Source organism: Magnolia sinica, chromosome 6 (assembly GCF_029962835.1).
Source record: "Magnolia sinica isolate HGM2019 chromosome 6, MsV1, whole genome shotgun sequence".
Taxonomy (NCBI): domain Eukaryota; kingdom Viridiplantae; phylum Streptophyta; class Magnoliopsida; order Magnoliales; family Magnoliaceae; genus Magnolia; species Magnolia sinica.
In genome coordinates, this window is record NC_080578.1 from 15,828,867 (window position 1) to 15,847,667 (window position 18,801).

The 18,801-nt window shown below is 40.6% G+C and overlaps 2 protein-coding genes across 6 annotated transcripts; one reads left to right on the forward strand and one right to left on the reverse strand.

The window, feature by feature from the left end:
• The first annotated feature begins 3,536 nt into the window (after nt 1-3,536).
• Nucleotides 3,537-6,746, forward strand: LOC131248380 (LRR receptor-like serine/threonine-protein kinase GSO1). Its single transcript, XM_058248649.1, has 4 exons — nt 3,537-4,022; nt 4,238-4,498; nt 4,680-5,555; nt 6,210-6,746. Exons 1-4 carry the CDS (start codon nt 3,602-3,604, stop codon nt 6,689-6,691), a joined length of 2,040 nt encoding a protein of 679 aa, XP_058104632.1. The 5' UTR covers nt 3,537-3,601; the 3' UTR covers nt 6,692-6,746.
• A 4,790-nt stretch (nt 6,747-11,536) lies between these two features.
• LOC131248381 (pentatricopeptide repeat-containing protein At2g45350, chloroplastic) lies at nt 11,537-18,335 on the reverse strand. Of its 5 annotated transcripts, none has more exons than XR_009172212.1 (4): nt 16,288-18,335; nt 13,118-13,230; nt 12,374-12,475; nt 11,537-11,733 (listed from the first exon to the last, which is right to left on the reverse strand). XR_009172212.1 is itself a non-coding variant. In XM_058248650.1 (2 exons), exon 1 carries the CDS (start codon nt 18,154-18,156, stop codon nt 16,291-16,293), a length of 1,866 nt encoding a protein of 621 aa, XP_058104633.1. In that variant the 5' UTR covers nt 18,157-18,335; the 3' UTR covers nt 12,108-12,475; nt 16,288-16,290. The 5 variants fall into 5 exon arrangements, 1 of the variants encoding a protein (XP_058104633.1); XR_009172211.1 differs by lacking the exon at nt 11,537-11,733 and adding an exon at nt 12,108-12,242; XR_009172213.1 differs by lacking the exons at nt 11,537-11,733; nt 13,118-13,230 and adding an exon at nt 12,108-12,242.
• Between the last annotated feature and the right edge of the window lie 466 nt (nt 18,336-18,801).

An 18,801-nucleotide genomic window follows, 5' to 3' on the forward strand; every position in this document is an offset into this window, starting at 1 on the left:
AAACAAGGTTGAATGAACTAGTACCATTGATATATGTTTAAAAGAGAGAATATTAAAGGAAAAAAAGAGTGATGGAAAAAAGAAAATTTTATTATAGAGCATAAATGCAATGACCATAATAATCGTGTCAGTAATCCGGAGTAAGAATACCTAAGTATCCATTACTGTTACCATTACAAGTACGATACCTTAGATTATGAAGCAAACCCGATGGAAATCTTCATCTAAGGGTGGTCTATAATAATGAGGATATAATGATAAAAGAAGAAATATCATGAAAAAAATGAGATAACTAGAGATTTCATATTCTTGGGATGATTGAAAGGAGTTAGGATAGGGAACATGCATATTTTTCAAAGTTAGACTAGTGTCATGGAGCACCTAAGTATATTGGATCATAACTATTCTAAATTTTAATTAGGTTTCTAAACTCAAGGATGTAATGGATTAAAAAATTAAGATTCTAGCTAACTTCATATCTAGGGTGAGTATTGTTTTGTTTTGGAATTCATATGATGAATGGAGGCATAATTGTATAAATTTCTGAGTATTGAAATATTTTTCATGTTTTCAATGTTTGTGGGTAACATTTCTGGAAACCCTCACGAGACTATAACTCGTCCACTAGGGGAAACCTAGGGGTTTAAAGGCTTGTTGCATATGCTAAATGCAATCGAGATTACTTGCAAAAGTGGTGTAGTTAGAATTTTGTTTTCGTTTTAATTTTGTTTCTATAATTATTTTTTATTCTTATTTTTATTTTTCTTCGCTTATTTTGCTCGAGACTAGTAAAATGCTGGTTGGGGGGTGTGTTGAGACTCAAATATTGCATAATTTTCCTCATTTATATCTTGATTTTATGAACATAAATCATCTTAATATTCTATTTTACTCATGTATGTGTTGCAAGGTGAATTTAAGATCTTGGATTGAAAAAAGGGTGTTAAAAAGTAAGAATTTGATGCTCAAAAATCACCAAGGCAATGGATGGATCTTAGGAGATCAAGATTGAAGAATTCACATGCCAAAGATCCAAGAAAACCAAGCGAGAAATGAAGAGAATCGAAGATTTGAAGTGAAGAATCCTGAAATCGTCCTAAAAAACTGTATTCTGACGCTGTGAAGTTTATTTTGAAAAACTGCGCAGCAGTAAGTCTATTTTAAACGAACTATGCAGCGAGAAGTCTATTTTTAAAAAATACGTATATTTAAGGCGTTTTCTAGAGTTTTCAATTTTGTATGAAAATTGGAGTTCCCTACTTATAAATAGGGCCTCCTATGGTATTCTTAAATATCATTAGAAGCATTCAAGAGCAATATTTAGAGTTTTTTAAAAGAGTTTTTAGTTTTATTAAAGCTTTATAAGTTGTTTATTTCCTTTTAGATCTTTTCTATTTGCAATTTTTCTTCTTTCTTTCTTGTTGCTTTTTATTTCTGCAATTTAATTATGTTTTTCTAAGTTCCTTCTAGCCCAAGCTAGAAGGGAAGCACATGGGTTTAATATTTCTTTAAGTTATGATGATTGATTGTTTTAATGATGAGAAGAATAGTGTATGCATGTTATCTATTATTTAGGTTTTGTTTTTTATCCTTTTGTAAGATCCATATGTTTCCATCATATGAGATCCACATTGATGGATAGGCTTACCCTAGATTAATCAGATTTCCTAGATAAGAGATGTTCTCAACCTGTTATATTTCTTTGATATTCATTATCCTATAGATATTGAATACTTAAAATCATTGACGCTTGAAAATATATGTCAATGGTGCAAATCCATTATTTTCTAATCTTTTATATCATTTATTAAAATATTTTAAGTGTTTTATTTTCCGATTGGGCTGACTATAGTGCCCAGATCCTAGTTGTGTTATTCGAGTCATCATGATTTTGGAATATTAACCTATGTGTGGAACTTTGAAGCTTGGGTGTTTTTTATTCAGTTGAATTACATCCATTCAAAAATCTCAAAATCAAATCATCAGTTTAGTTTTTATTACTTAGTTTGTTTTGCATTTGATTTTTTTCTTTCTCGCAATTCATCTCCCCATGGAATTGACCTTGTATCCACGGGATATTACTTATGAACCTCTGCACTTGGAGGCAAGCAATCAGGGCCCACGTTGATATATTTTTTTGTATATTGATGTATTTTTTATATATCCACGCCGTCAAAACGTTTTTTCATATCATAAGAAAATCCAAATCTAAAGTGGACCATACCAATAGAAATAGTGATGAATAACTATTAAAAACTTTTTATAGGCAACAAAAGATTTTGGATCAGCCTTATATTTCTATTTTCATTTATCCCAATCTTGTTGACATTATCAACGGGTTAGATTGCAAATAAATATTGTAAAAACCTTACGATGGCCTCTTTGGATTTTTTAATGGTGAGCCACTCAATCACCACTGTTTATTGTGGTGTGGCCCACTTGAAATTTGTATCTACATAATTTTTGTTGCCACATCCTAAAATAGGATGGAAAATGGATGAACGGCAATGATATACAACACATCGTCAAGGTTGGCCCTACGGTAGGGGTAGCACCCAGTAAGCTGGTACCGGGTAACACCTAATTCGGTGCCTCTCACCATTGGAAACTTCGTGAAATTTTGCATCATTATGATATTTCTGTATGCACTTTATCTGAGTGATAAAAACCCTATGAATGGTTTGGATGGTATATAAACATCATGGTCGGCTCCAAGAAGGTTTCAACGGTGGAACTTTCTCTTCTCTCCGTTTCTTGTGATATCTGATATGGCCTACCTAAGTTTTGGATCTGCCTTATTTTTCTCGTGTGGTCCTCTTGTGGTTTTAAGAAACTGATGGACGGAGTGGAGCTGTAACGATTATCTCTGTGGGCTCCACATAGCTTCCGACCACAGCAACTTCCCGCGGCCAGGGTCACAGGCAACTCGCGTCCGGCACGATACGCACATTACGTCGTCCTGCGGTGTACGGTACCGTTACTTTTTTACAGTTTTACCGTAAGAGGGATCAGGTTTCCTCTTGAAGCGGGTTGCGTAATGTGACACGCACCACCGATTTTTCGTAGTGTGTTGACGTGGCAAACTGCTGTGGCCCCAACATGATGTATCTGTTACATCCATAGCATCCATCCATCCTACGAGACCATTTTACGTATAAACCCAAAAAATAAGCAGATTTAAAGCTCTGTGGGTACAATGAAGTTTTTAACGGTGTTCCTCATTGTCCCGGTGCCTTTTGTGGTGTGGTCCACTTGAGATATGGATCTTCGTCATTTTTTTTTTCTTATTTTGATTTCATGCACTAAAATGATTTAACAAAAATGGATGGACGGTATGGATATAACACATACATCATGGTGTGCTCACGGCAGTTTGCCACGTGTCGCAACGCAATCCGCTTCCGTTCCCTCTTCTTCCTCCTCTTTCGGCACGATCCCCGGCGCTTAAAAAAAGAGGACCACCTATATTTTATTTTCCCAAAGTGCCCCTTTGGATTCTCTATCTTCCTTTTCCTTTTCACACTAGTCCTTCTATCATAGAGAGAGAGAGAGAGAGAGATATATCTATGCATCGAGTCTTGCGTATTTCTCTTTTGTAAACATGGCTTCCATCGCTCTTCTCTCCTTCTTCCTCTTATCTGCATTCCTAACTAGTGTCTGTGGAAATGCCGAGCTGAAAGTGCTCATGGAAATGAAAGCCTCTTTGGACCCGGAAAATCGCTTCCTCTCTTCATGGACGGAAGAAGGAGATCCCTGCAGTGGCACTTTCGAAGGAGTCGCCTGCAACGAGCATGGAAAGGTAGCTAACATCTCTCTTCAAGGTAAAGAGCTTTCAGGTTCCATTCCTCCCGCTGTTTCCGGCCTCAAGTGCTTGTCGGGTCTCTACCTTCATTACAACTCCCTCAAGGGAGAAATACCCAAAGAAATCTCGAATCTCACCGAGCTTTCTGACCTCTATCTCAACGTTAACAATCTCTCTGGAAGCATTCCTGCAGAAATCGGCCACATGGTTAGTCTCCAAGGTGAGGAAAAAACCGGTAATCTGGTATCTTTTTTGGAGATTTTGGGTTATATATATATATATATATATATATATAATTTCTTTTCTGGGTTTAAGTAGCTTTTCAGCTTTGTATAGACCTTTGAGAGGGATTTTTCTTTCTTTCTTTCTTTCTTTTTTGATGATTTTTGGTGGCTTTTAGGCTAATCTCTCTCTATCTCGCTCCTTTTCTCTTAGTTTTGCAGCTTTGTAATAATCATTTGAGTGGGACGATTCCTACACAGTTGGGGTCTCTGAAGAAGCTGAGCTTTGTTGCATTACAATGGAATCAATTGACGGGTGCGATTCCTGCAAGCTTGGGTGATTTGAGTTCGCTGAGTAGGTTGAATTTGAGTTTTAATCAGCTCTTCGGATCCATTCCTGGGAAGCTAGCTGTAGCTCCTCAGCTGGTGGATTTGGATGTCAGAAACAACAGCCTTTCAGGCAATGTTCCTTTAGGTATGATTTATTGATATTCCGTTGTTTGTTTTAGATGAATTTCAGAAGCCCATTTTGATTTCTGCTGTTATTTTGAGTTTCCAACATTGAATGAAAGAACCCAATTCGAGTTTTCATTCTTCTTTTGTTTTCCTGAGATGTAATTGAAGAATTCATTTTGTGTTTTGCTTGTATGGTGAAGCATTGAAGCGACTGAATGAAGGATTTCAGTATGGAAACAACAATGGTCTTTGTGGTATTGGGTTTTCTTCTCTGGGAGCTTGCGGTTCTTCATTTAATGCAGATCCTAACAGACCCGAAGCCTTTGGATCGGATTCGAGCACTATTGATACGCATCACATTCCACAGTCTGCGAGTGTTCATATGCCTTGCAACAAAACCCATTGTCGGCATTCATCAAAGAGCCCTGCAATTGCTGTTGTCATTGGGGTTATTGCAGTTGTGGTTGTAGGAACAGTTGCAGGGCTTTTGGGTTTTATGCTCTACCGTCGGAGGAAGCAGAAGATTGGAAGCACATCCGATGTTTCGGACAGTCGGGTTAGCACTGACCAGGCCAAGGATATCAGCAGAAAGAGCATCTCTCCGCTCATCAGCCTCGAGTACTCGAACGGATGGGATCCGTTGACCAATGGGAGGAGTGGGGGAGGGTTCTCACAGTCACATGAGATTCTACAAGGGCTTCAGTTCAATTTAGAGGAGGTGGAGTCCGCGACACAGTACTTCTCTGAGGTGAATTTGTTGGGGAAGAGCAGTTTCGCTGCTACCTACAGGGGGATTCTGAGAGATGGGTCTGTTGTTGCTGTGAAGAGTATCAATAAGACGAGCTGTAAATTGGAAGAGGCGGAGTTCTTGAGGGGGTTGAAGATGCTGACTTCTCTGCGGCATGAAAATCTTGTGTGGTTGAGGGGGTTTTGTTGTTCGAGTGGAAGAGGGGAATGTTTTCTCATCTATGAATTTGTTGCTAATGGAAGATTGTCGCAGTATCTTGATTTGAAGGACGACGAGAAGGTTCTTGATTGGTCCACGAGAGTTTCGATCATCAATGGCATTGCCAAAGGTCAGCTTTTCTTCATCACTTTTACTTGTCTACTGCTTTGCCTTAAAAAGAGTTCTATTTAGCCTCCTCTTCATGGTTTCATTGCCTTCCAATTTTCTCTAACCTGGTTTCTAGACAAGAGGTAATTTCAATTTTGGATCAAGCATTTACTCAGGCAAAACACTAATGTGGGGGCTGCCTTTAGGTAATTCAAGTCATTCATATGATTTACCCTGTAGTGTATGGGATCATCCTCATCTGATTGGGTCCTCATTAAATGTGGACATTTTCTTGTAATTCTCTATTTTCTTCAGATGCCTACCACCATCTGATAGAGGAGATACTGAGGGTAGGCCCCATCCCATCATGGAATGCACTGGATCAATGGATTAGGTTACTGAAAGTGGGCCCCACTTGTACTGCTGATTGGTGGAACATAAAAATGCTGTTCCTTTTGATTGAGTGTCATATAATACTTAGAAAATAGAACCCAAATAAAATTTCATTTTCCTTCCTTTCATTTAGATACTTAGATGCCCATTTAGACTTCATTAGAGAAAACCCATCTGGTCCATTTGTTTTGTTGTACTTGTTCTTCATCTTGTGTATTTAGAGATGAAAAACCAGATAGTCTTTATGGTTTCACTCATGGGAAATGCTCGTGTTTTCATCCAGGCATTGAATACTTGCATAGTGACGGTCCAAACAAACCTGCTATGGTCCATCAAAACATATCAGCTGAGAAGGTCCTCATCGACCAACACTTCAATCCCTTGCTCTCTGATTCCGGTCTCCACAAACTCCTAGTTGATGACGTCGTCTTCTCAACCCTCAAGGCCACCGCTGCCATGGGATACCTGGCCCCCGAATACACTACCGTTGGTCGATTCACAGAGAAGAGCGACGTATATGCCTTTGGGGTGATTGTTTTCCAGATCCTTAGCGGGAAACAGAAGATTACCCACTTGATGCGACTCGGGGCTGAATCTGGCAAATTTGATGACCTTATCGATGAGAAACTTCATGGGAAGTATTCCAAAATTGAAGCAGCAAATCTGGCTAGGATCATGTTGGTTTGCACCAACGAAGCTCCTGAGCGGAGGCCTACCATGACGATTGTGATTCAAGAACTCCGCAAGTGCAGTAGCAATTGCTAATGGCCTACCATGGCGACTGCGATCTGCAGCTCAGCGTGCTAGCATAACACACAGATGCGATATGAAAGCCGCTTAGGTGCCCTAGTTTGAAAGGCCGTCTACTCATGTGGTGGGCCACACACTTACATTGAATTTGGACTCTTTGATACATGTGTGGCCTGCCTTATGCACGGATCGGTTTATAGACAGTGGGGCCTGTGTGATGAGTGGCTTAGATTTCACACATGTTTGACACATTGGCATGCATGCCTAGAATCGGACCTGCTCACTGTCCCATTAGCAGGACTCTTGCTAATGGGATTCACGGCAGAACCCTGCCTCCATGTATGTGGTTGTTGAAGGAGAATAGACAAAAGAGGAGAGAAATGGGACAAAAACTAACTACTGATTCTGAAGGTTTGCTGGTTTGTAATTTTCATATTTGTATGGATTACATCTTTTCTCTTTTGAGCTTTTTGTTTCATGTATTTATTTTGTTAAATCCCATTAGCTTGAAATTACTCAAAATATTTCTATCTTGCCAGAGGACTAGACTAGTGATAGTTTAGTGTCGGCTAAAGAATGGTGGTGACTCTTCAACATGGCATAGTTGCACGGCCAAACCTCTAAACCGGTGGAGAAGATTGCAGCAACTATTCATTTTCCAGCCAATCAATTAGACGGTTGGGATTTCTTGATTGTTGTAGAGATATGATCCATCTACAAATGTATGGACAGCCATACGGGAATACCACGTGAGTAGTATGGGTCACCCCCCACACGGTAGAATGGCTTAAAGGACATAGCATGGCGCAGCTTAGCTGGATCCCTGACTGTGGGGCCCATCTTGATGTATGTTCTTTACATCCATTTTGAAAAGCTCACTGCAGGGCATTATATAAAAAATGAAGCAGATCTAAATCTTAGGTGAATCACACCACAGGAACAACAATGGTGATTGAATGTCCACCATTAAAAACTACTTGGTGGCCACCAGAATGTTTATTTTCCATCCAACCTGTTGATAATGTTACAAAGAGAAGGGACCACACAAATATCAACTTGATCCAAAACTTGTGACCAACAAGAAGTTTTTAATGGTCAATCACCACTGTTTTCTTTAGTGTGGTCTGCCTGGATTTGAATCAGCTTATTTTTTGGATCATACCCTAAAATGAGATTTCAAAAAGGATGAATGGCAGGATGAAAGGAACATTACCTTATAGTGGCTTGGCCCCACTGTTAATGATCCACATTTGAAGAAGCCCCGTCCGACATAGCAGGCGCTGTGATCGGCAGCCCATGTGATTGCAGGAGCAGATTCCGTCAGGCAGGGGTAATATCGACGTAGTGTAATTTCATTGGCAGATGCTTGTCAGAAAATGGGCCACTGTCTTTCAAAAGGTTGTGGGGTATTGAAATTGCGCCAAGGCCTTTCTAAACTCGGTGTTGACCTCCCTCGTGTGTTTACGTAGCAAAATTGTATAGTTCATGTATGTGTTATATCTATACCGTTAGTTCATTATGAGATGTCATTTTAAGATATTAGCCTAAAAAATGAGACAGATCCAAAGCTAAATGGACTATACCACAGAAAGCAGTGGCGACAACGATGCCCACCATTGAAATCTTCCTACAGCACCATGATGTTTATTTGCCTGTCAACCTTGATAAAATGAAAACGCAAATATCAGCTCAGATCCAAAACTTCCGTGACTTTCGAGAAGTTTTCAATGGCAGGCATTCAATCCCCACTACTTTATGTGGTGTAGTTCACTTGAGATTTTGATATGTGTCGATCTCAGCTCATACCCTAACATGATCTCACAAAATGGATGGACAATGTGAACATAACACATACTTAATAGTAGGGCCTACAAAACTTTGCCACTAAGGGCCTGTTTGGGAGGGTGGATTTGGAACCCCTGTATTTGAAACCCCATGGATTCAAAATCCTCTTATTGTGTTTGGAGGCCTGGATTGGGAATCAACTTTAATCCCAAAGTAGCTATGTATGATATATTTAAGGAGCTTATATTTAATTACTGAATCAACTTTAATATCTCTAATTAGTGAATGTATGTAATATTTGACACAATGGTTGTAATAAGCCCGCTGAAATATATGCTTTGCCAAAAATGATGAAATTCCAAGTCTCGAGTAGGCCACAAACACAAAATCATGTTCGAGTGACTAACTATTTTAACAGTTGATTTACATGAACAATGTTTGGACGGTGCTGATCATAATATTAAAGTAATTATAGTGATGCAATTGATAATCTAATTGTTTTGGGACATAATTAGTAGGCCACGTGCCCAATAGAATAATAGTATGGTGACATACATGTTACACATGCAACTCTCGGAATGATTTTAGATGTAATACAAGCTCTTATTAGATTTGAAACCCCATCTTTGAGATGACTTAAAACCCTCAGGATTTGAAACCCAGACAAGTAGTGGATTTGAAATCCCCTCAAATCCCTCCAAAACAATGGTGACAAACGGCCCCTAGGGCAGGTGGAGTTAGGCACGCCCCGCAATCCGCGTACTTTCAGTGTTACGCCGACCTGACCAAATCCCGTGATTCGGTAGACACCCCTCTGTCTGTACTCATCTCATCAGAATAGTGAGTAGACCTCTTAAATTACCAATGTGCCCTTCGTCTCTCTCGTCCTCATCCACTCTATCCGTCTGCATCTTTGAACATATACACGGTTTTTGATAAGTGGCGCCCAAGGAGGCTTTTGAATCATAGCCTCTCAACGGTGTGATACGATAATGGGTCCCTACCTGTTAGAATAGAAAACCCATTGTGTATCTCGTCAGATCAACGGTTTGGATCACACAACATGACCATACTCTCCATGTATCCCATACAAGTCGTCTATACATATTGCAGCAACCGCTTCTTTTTCTTTTTCACTTTTCTCATCAACTTGCAGCTGGCACAACTTTCGGGCAGTGATTGGACGGTCCGGATCCATTACCAAAGAGTCTCAATCACTTTTGTGGGGCCGATATATATGGGACATGTTATGAGGCCGGATCCTATACAAACGCTTCACTTAAAAATCCACTTGTGGGGCCCACTGGGGTGTTTTAATGACATCTAGTCCGTCCACGTGTGTTCCCTTCTCTTCTCATTGGATCCCAAAACTTTGGTTTTATACAAAAGTAACAAAACAGAGGGCATCAAGCATCACACATGATTTAGAAGTTCTAGGCATGATTTCAAATGTCATGGCCCAGCTGAGTTTTGGATGAGCTGAATTCTGGACCGTACATTCATTCTGGTCAGATGCACCTTCGGAGTGGATTAGATGCAACATGAAAAACACACCGAGTCCCACATACAATCTGGAAGGTTTTCAACGTTGGATATACCTATCCCACCTGTTCCCTGTTGTGTGACCCACCTAGGTTTTGGATAGGCCTGATTTTTGAACTCCAAGGAGAAAAATAGGAGTTGCCAATGATGGACGGATTGGATGTCATTGAAACATCACCGTAGGCCGCACACGTGGACTTGTACCTTAACCTTGATGTAGAAACATTTGTAATGGATCCGGCCTCGTTATGTTATTTTCTGTGGAGCGACCCATCCATGGGAGCGGATTGCCTGTGACTGTGCCCTGGGCCGTGTGGGGTCCACAGAGATGTTCGTGATGAATCCACTCGGTCCATCTGTTTTGAAAGACCACAATAGGACAGAATTATAAAAATCAGGCAGATCCAAAACTCAGGCGGGCCACACCAACAAAACAGTGGGAACAACAATGTCCACCGTTGAAACTTTCAAGCTGACCATGATGTTTACATGCCATCCAAACCGTTCATAGAATTATTACCACTCAGATAAACTGTAATAACAAACATCATCCTGATACAAAACTTCTGTCACCGTCAGGCATTCAATCCCCACTGTTTCGGGCGGTATGGCCCACCTTGTTTTTGGATCTACCTGATTTTTAGAATCCTGTCCTATTGTGGTCTTTCAAAACAGATGGACGGATTGGATTTATCATGGATATCTCTATGGGCCCCACAGAGCTCCAGGCACTGGGGTCACAGGCAATCCACTCCCCCATCCATGTGTTTGGGAAACACCAAAATGCTGTGCAGCATGTGATACCACTGGACCCTGCAGTTTTATGTTTGGTAGAGAAACTGCCAAACGATAAAATGAGAAAACCGCTGGTGTGAAAAATGGGGTCTGTTTGTTTGGACTCTAGATTGGGATTTGGTGCATCACATCCATCTGCATGGTCCCTGTTATTTGTGTTTGGCACAAGATCTTTCAAGAACATCACCCGTGACCATCACATCTTTCCATACATGGCTGCTAAATTGGGTCATCTGGACTGTCTATTTGGTGGGCCCCCTTATCGACAGATTGTGGCACAGAAGTTATATTGACCTAGCAATCCCAGTGATGCAGGGATGAATGAGATGAGGTCTATCACCATCTTCTTCAAGGATAAGTACTTCAAATCCACGGAGCTTCTCTATACTCCTCACAAAGACTTCTCAAATCCCACGGGAAAAAAAATAGAAATAATTCTAAAATATTTGAAATAAATTTGTTGATGATGGACACATAAAATAAACGAGTATATAAACCCTTTAAAAAAGGGATACCATGACTTGGGAAGAAGTTTAGGAATTAAACTACAACTAATCTTCCTAAAATTCATAACTTACTATAAATAGTAAATTTACTATTTATAATATGTGTCCTACGTGGCTTAACCAAACAGATGAAAAGTTACAATCAAACCAAAACTTACTAAAAATAGTAAAAATGGAAATAAACAAGAAATTCAACCGTCGATCTGATGGAATCTCGCAAATATGCCGGGTTGGTTGGCTAAAGTAGCTCGTCCTACCTCAAAATCACATATGGTATGTTGAGTAACTCATTTCGGTTTACAAGATATGCCTGTTTTAAGGTTCTGACAGTCTTGATGACTTCTGCCTCTGATCGGGCCTTTTCTGAGCCATCTTGGAGATGAAAGTGTCCGTAACCCGCTCTACATCACCCAGCCGTCCAATCCTCAACTTGGGATGGTCAAGAGAACAAGCATAGTTAAAAGTACATTGATAGGCCTGCTGCGGTAGGTTAATCGATGTGATTATTAGATTACAGCCCATTGACACTGGCCCACCAAACATAGTCCAAACACATGGCCACATGTATGGTGGTGATAGTAGCCTGACCAACTTGATAGGATTATTCTCAAGTAATGATCCAGTCTCCGAAGTTGTATGGTCGGTCACTGTGATCTGCACCCTGGCCCATTGATGAATGGTATAGGTTGACGGACGCATGAACTAACTGTTAATAGACATGATTTCTCCACATATTCTAGAATTGTTATCCATATGACCGTTCAACAGAAATGGACCACTAAAGAAAACCAATGAACCAGTCATGAATAAACCGGGGCATGTGGTTGAGTTCTATAAACTACAGCCCATGGGCTCCCATTCACATCAAATCATCTTAGCCTTCCAATGTCCTTCCATGCTCAAGTCACCCCTTATTGAAGCTGATCGAATTCAGACCCCTTGAGCAAGGATGAGAGATTCATCATAAAAAATCCAACAAAACAGGATCAGGTGGGCCACGTGCACAAGCAAATAATGGATGTTTAAAAAAGAAAGCTAACCGTCCACATTCAATGTTCAAGTGATTCACCTGATAAGTGGACTGACTTGATTTTGGGCTGGGACATCATTTTGTGGCTCATGTTGAAGAGGCTTGGATCTTGCACAATGAGGAATGTGTTGGCACATGTACCTGTGAGTGAATGTGCCGGCATAATTAGCAAAACTCCATAAACAGTTGAAAAGAGATCAGATAGATAAAAAGGCCCATTTGATCAATATCATCACCATTCACCATGCTGAGAAGGAGACAATTAATTTTCCAAATTCAGGGGGCAGAGAGAGTATCGAACTAGTGTCATGTGCTGAAGGAACTTGAAAACAAGCAATGTGCGTGTGTGGACAACAATACATGACAAAGGATTGGAAATTGGTTTTGGAGTGTACTGTATCAGTCACTACTGAAATTGGGTCATATTGCCTCCATCAGGCTGATACAGCCGTATCATTTACGGATTAAACCAGTAGGTATCGAGCATACGTACCAGTTTTGGGTGATGCTGTAAACCTTGAATATGACACCCTACTGATGCAAAATCAACAAATTTTTTCGTAGGAAATGAATTTAAATAAATTGGGAGCGATCTTTCATATTTACTCTTTCGAGAAGAAAGTGGTCATCAATCTGTTGGCATTAACTAATAACAAGGAAACTAATAGAAGTGTCAGAGAAGTAATTTTTATGGGCAGTCTTTGAAGTAATATGGTAACAACAAGCATAAAATGATCTATAGAAAGTGAAAATGGGCTCATTAAGAAGGAAAGGAAAACAAACCTTTCGGAATCTCGCCTGGACTCTCTGCAATAGAAGGTAAAGCTCTGTCAAAGGTAGGCAAAAAAAATCTTTATCATGCAAGATGCAACCAATTGGTGGTCAAGATCCACGCCCTGCAAGCATGCGTTTTCTCTTTTTATGGATGCCGGTAAAGTTTTATTAAAAAAGAAAGGGTCATGAATCGTGATTCAATGAGGGGAGGAGCATCTGTTAGAGATCCAGGCGGATGGCACACATGTTAAAAATCTGGGCTATTCATCAGGTAATGAGCACTGGGAACACACCATATACCAAAATCAAGGTAGTTCAATCATCAAGTGAGGCACATATCCATGTTGAATTTGGGTTGTTGGACTTTTTTTTTTACCCAACAGCCCGCTTTTCTCATATAAGTTTGATTTGCTTGATTAGCCAACCAATATTATTTTTGGTCCATGGCATGTTCACATTATACCTTACCTGATGAATGGCCCAGATCTCTAACACATGCACCATCTGCGAGTGTTCCACTCCCTCACATGAGGGATCCTCATTACTATAGAATATGCACGAATATAGCAGTTGGAATTGAGGTTGTGTTAGGTGACCAATAACTGTTTGATTTGATGAGATACACATGAAGGCGAACAACTAGAGAATCTTGAAGATCAGAAGATCCTAAACATTTGATCAATGGCCTAGAAAACAGTCATTAAGGGGTGGTCTATATTAAAGGAAAAGAGTTACGAGAGTTTCATTATTGGGCATTCCCATCCACAACGAAGCCATCTTGTAAATAGCTTGGATCACCAAACAAGATTCAAGATCCAACAGATAAAGATCTGATATATCCTATAGCAATACATCGGGATGTATTCTAGAAAACCTCAAAAGAACAATGAAATGAGGTGGTTATTGGCCAAAAAATAAAATAAAATCAACAAGGGCCAAGAGTTCCCACTAGAAAGATAGTCTTAGAATCCCTCCTCAGCAAGCCATTCCACAATATCAAATGCATGTTAACAAACAGACACAGAGAAATGTAACAGAGTTCTCAGAATTCAGTGAAATTGTAAGACAACTTTCAAGCCTCATTGAAATGCTTAGGTTCCTTGAGTCCATTTCAACAATGGCGCTTCCATCGAATGTGCAAGAGATAATTCCAATACCCTCTTTAAGCACCTTTACAACACCTTATTAAAGTCACCCCAAGCGGCTGGGACAAAAAGGACTTCCAAATGGCTCCATTGTCATCTCTAATCACGTCCCTAGGCTACAAGATCCCTGATGCCAGGAGGAGCCATGGATGTTGAGCTTCCAACACCTAGGTGAGATGGATCCCATTTTGACACTTTCTTCCTATAAACAGCTTAATTATTTCCTCTGCAAGTCAATGGCTGAAATACCATGGAACTACGTACTAATGATGGCCCATTGGAACGAAAAATCTATTGATCATTGCTTTGGGAGGCATACCTGGACATTATAGAATTCTTTTTATTGTCAACAGTAAGTTCCATGGGAGAAAAGCAGACATGATCAGTACATAAAGGCTATGAATAAATTAAAGGAGAAACATGCAATTGATGTAAAGCATGGCCCAGCACAACCTCCTACGAGATATCCTAAAATTCTGCAACCAATGACCCTGTAGCCTCCAAATTTTCTCTCTTTCAGTCCATTCAATTAAGAAGCAATGGATGAATTTGACAATCTTTTCAGGATCAAGTTTCTTATCTTCAAAATCCTTCTATTGTGTTTTCCACAATGTGGCCATCAGAAGTACACCGCAACTTCAGTAAAAGGATGCACTGTCCGTCTTTTGAATAGCTCCATCACTGATGATGGCATCACCCAAGATAACCCATAGGTTTGTGAGGATAAAAGGCCCACGCTCCTTTTTTGAACTCACAATTAAGAAATAAATTATTTATGTTTTCTTCGTCAACCCAAAACATGAAGCAAATGTTGGGAAGAACAAAATTCCTACTTGGAAAATTATCTAGCATCAAGATTTTGTTACCCACAGATAACTACCAACATGTCTTGATGCTAGGTGGTACCCGAAATTGCCAAACTAATGAGTACATGGGCTTTTTTGGTGGAGCCTTGACATTGTTGAAAATTTACCACCTCTTTCTTTCCATGCATCCCAGAGCATCAGAAAACGGAACAACTTCCAAATCATTCTACCTCATTTGATGAACAGCCCACAATGCCAAACATTTTAGCTATTAAATTTTACTAAAAATTGAGGCCAAAGAGCAGAATGAAGTGGTACCAAATCCTCATCATCAATTGTAAGGATTTATTAGTTGCCATTCTTCAACAAAAAAAACATCCCCTCTTGAATCACCACTGCGCTCTTTTTAAGAACTGAAAGAAAAAAAAAAAATGGAGAAGAAAAACACCATTAGATTTCATTTTCCCTACTTATAATCTTTCCTAGACTCGGACACAGATACCACACCTGACACCAACTGATCATGATGGATCTTCATATACCAAACCAATTGATTGTCCACTCTCACACTCTCATCTTCCACACAAGAAATAACTCTGCAACATTGTGAACATCTCCCCTATCAACTATACCCAGCTCCCCTCCCCTATTCCTAACCCTATACTCATTTCCAGTGACCTTTCTCTACAAAGAATTCGGTTCATCACCAAACCTAAATCACCACTTACTAATGTCCAACTTACTTTAAAATTTCGTACAACCTTCTTGCTTAGACTAATATTTTTTCCTATCGATATTCCACGCAGTTATGCCAAACAACTTAAAATAAGCATCAGTAACTGAAGTTGTATGGGTTGCTTTGGATTGAAAAGCTCCCTTCGTCCAAGGGAGTACTCAAACCATCCCCATCAAAGATCATCTCATTCTGCAACTAATCCACCAACATGATCCCACATATCACTGGAAGCCTCTACCTTTCTTCAAAGTTAACATTAACTTTCACTTTAGCTGCCAGACAAGGCAATGACTAAACTAGAAAGAAAAGCAGACAAAGGAATGCATGGAACACTACCAATCTCAGGGGTTGCAAAATAGATGATTCTTAAGGACTGCTTGGGGCTAGCCAAATCCTTTTTTTTCTTTTGTGATCTTCTCTTTTCTTCATCCAAAGAAACAATGAGAACAAAAGGTGTAGCCTTCTTTTTACAAACAATAATCATATATTTACCATTTAGAAAGCACATATCTTGTCCAACATGACATAGATCTCTTTGGCCTGAGGATGGGATTTATCTCCCACAACAAACTCGTGAACAGTGCCATTGAGTTCAATCCAACTGCAACCAGGTATTTTTCTCATCTCTCTTTCTTTCATCATCATCCTTACCTTGCTAGCATCACTCCACATGCCAACACCGGCATAAAGATTTGATAGAAGCACATATGAACTAGAATTGCAAGAATCCAACTCAATCAATTGCTTAGCAGCCTGTTGGCCAATGCTGAAATTTCCATGATTCCTGCAAGCACTGAGCAAAGCCCTCCAAACCACATCATTTGGCTTAATGGGCATTTCCTCTATTAGTTTTTTCGCCTCTTCCAAGTGCCCTGCTCGGCCAAGGATGTCGACAATGCACCCGTAGTGTTGAACTTTGGGCTCTACGTTGTACAATCTACGCATAAGCTCAAAACACATCAAACCTTCCTTCACCAAACCAGCGTGACTGCAAGCACTTAGAATTCCAATGAATGTAATATCATCCGGTTTGATGGAACTTTTCTCCATTTCCATGAATAGATGAAGAGCTAACTCACCTAATCCATGAATAGCCAACCCACCAATCATTGCATTCCAATGGTCAACACTTTTATGTTCCAAATTCTCAAATACCCGTGCAGCATTCTCGATTCTCCCACACTTAGAGTACATGTCTATGAGAGCTACACCAAGCTTTCCATCCAAAGGAAACTTGTTTCTCTCGATATAATCATGTATTGTTATCCCCTCATCAATGCGCCCCAATTCAGCAGCTGCAGAAAGAGCGGTCACCAGAGTGGTGTGATCAGGAGATAAATTGCTGCCAAACCGCATCTTTTGGAAGAGTTTTAAGGCATCCACACAATGCCCATTCTGTACATAACCTGCCACCATGACATTCCAAGCAACCACATCTCTTTCAGGCATTTCATCAAACAAATGCCGAGCTGCCTCAACACTTCCAGATTTCGCATACCCATGTATCATGCTAGCCCAAGTGACCACATCCCTTTCTGGCATCAAATCAAACAACTCATGTGCATCTTCCAACAGTCCACACTTCACATAACCATCAATCATGGAGTTCCAAGAAACCAAATCTCTTTCAGGCATCTGATCGAACATCTCCCGAGCTACCTCCACCCCCTCCTCCAATCTCGCATACCCACTTATCATCGAATTCCAAGACACCAAATTCTTCTCCCCATCACCCATCATATCAAAAAGCTCACGCGCCACACCTACCATCCCATTCTTCAAGTACCCATCAATCATCGAATTCCAAGAGATCGAATCTCTCTCAGGCATTCTATCGAAAACCCGCCGCGCAAGCTCAACAAACCCGCATCTCACATAGAAAGAAACCAAACAATTCAGCAAGAAAACATCCGACCAGAACGCGCTCTTCCACAACAGACACTGAATCTGCAATCCTTCCCTAACGAAACCGAGCCGAGAGCACGCTTTGAGAACGAGAGAAAAAGAGAACCGATCGGCAGCAACTCCATTCTCAAGCATGATTGAGAAGAGGAGGATAGCCCGTTCAGGGTCGGAGCCGTGAGAGAAGGATTTGATAATGGCATTCCAAAGGAAGGGAGCGGTACAGTGTTTGGATTGAGAGAAGAAGATGTAGCGAGCGAACTCGACAAGCGTTTGATGGGGAGAAGAAGCGAGAGAGATGAGGATTTTAGTGGTGAGAGAGCGGTTTTTGACGAGTCCGGTTGTAATGAGACGAGCGTGGATTTGATTCACGTCTTTGAGGGTTTTGCATTTGGGGAGGAGAATGAGAGTGGGATGGATGGAGTTCCATGGCTGTTTCACATTTCCATATGCCAACATAGCGGCAGCAGCAGCGTGCCAGCGTCTTCCTTTTCTTGGCGGGAGATCACTGGAATTTTTTCAGATAACGCTTGCGTAGAAAACGACTTAATTTCATGGAATCCAGACCGTCCATAGGTTAGTCTTGATTCGAAATCAGGCTGATTCAACATCCAGGTGGGCCACGCGCTAAACTTATACCTAAAAAACGGACGCGGATTTCCTGCGAAAGGCTTTCGCAGGAAGTCCTGCGCAAGGATTTTGGATGGGGCCCATTGTGATGTTTGTTAGAAATTCAACCGTCCATCCGTTCATTACATACAACGAATCAAATTACATTAAATATATTTAAAAATACTCTGGTGGTCAGTGCTTTGTGGGCCCCATCATGAAATATCTGTTTCATCTAGGGGTGCACACGGTTCGGTTTGGTCCGGTTTTGGGGTGAAACCGGAACCGAACCGTTCCAAACGGTTCTAGGAAATTTGGAACCGGAACCGAACCGTTGGCACCCTAGAACCGAACCGGAACCGAACCGTTAAAACCGGTTCGGTTCCAGATCGGTTCCACGGTTCTTGGCTTTTTATAATCCAACCCAATTGCAAGCCCATGTCCATCCATGTTGTGGTCCATTTGATGAATGGTTTAGATGTTGTATAAGGTATT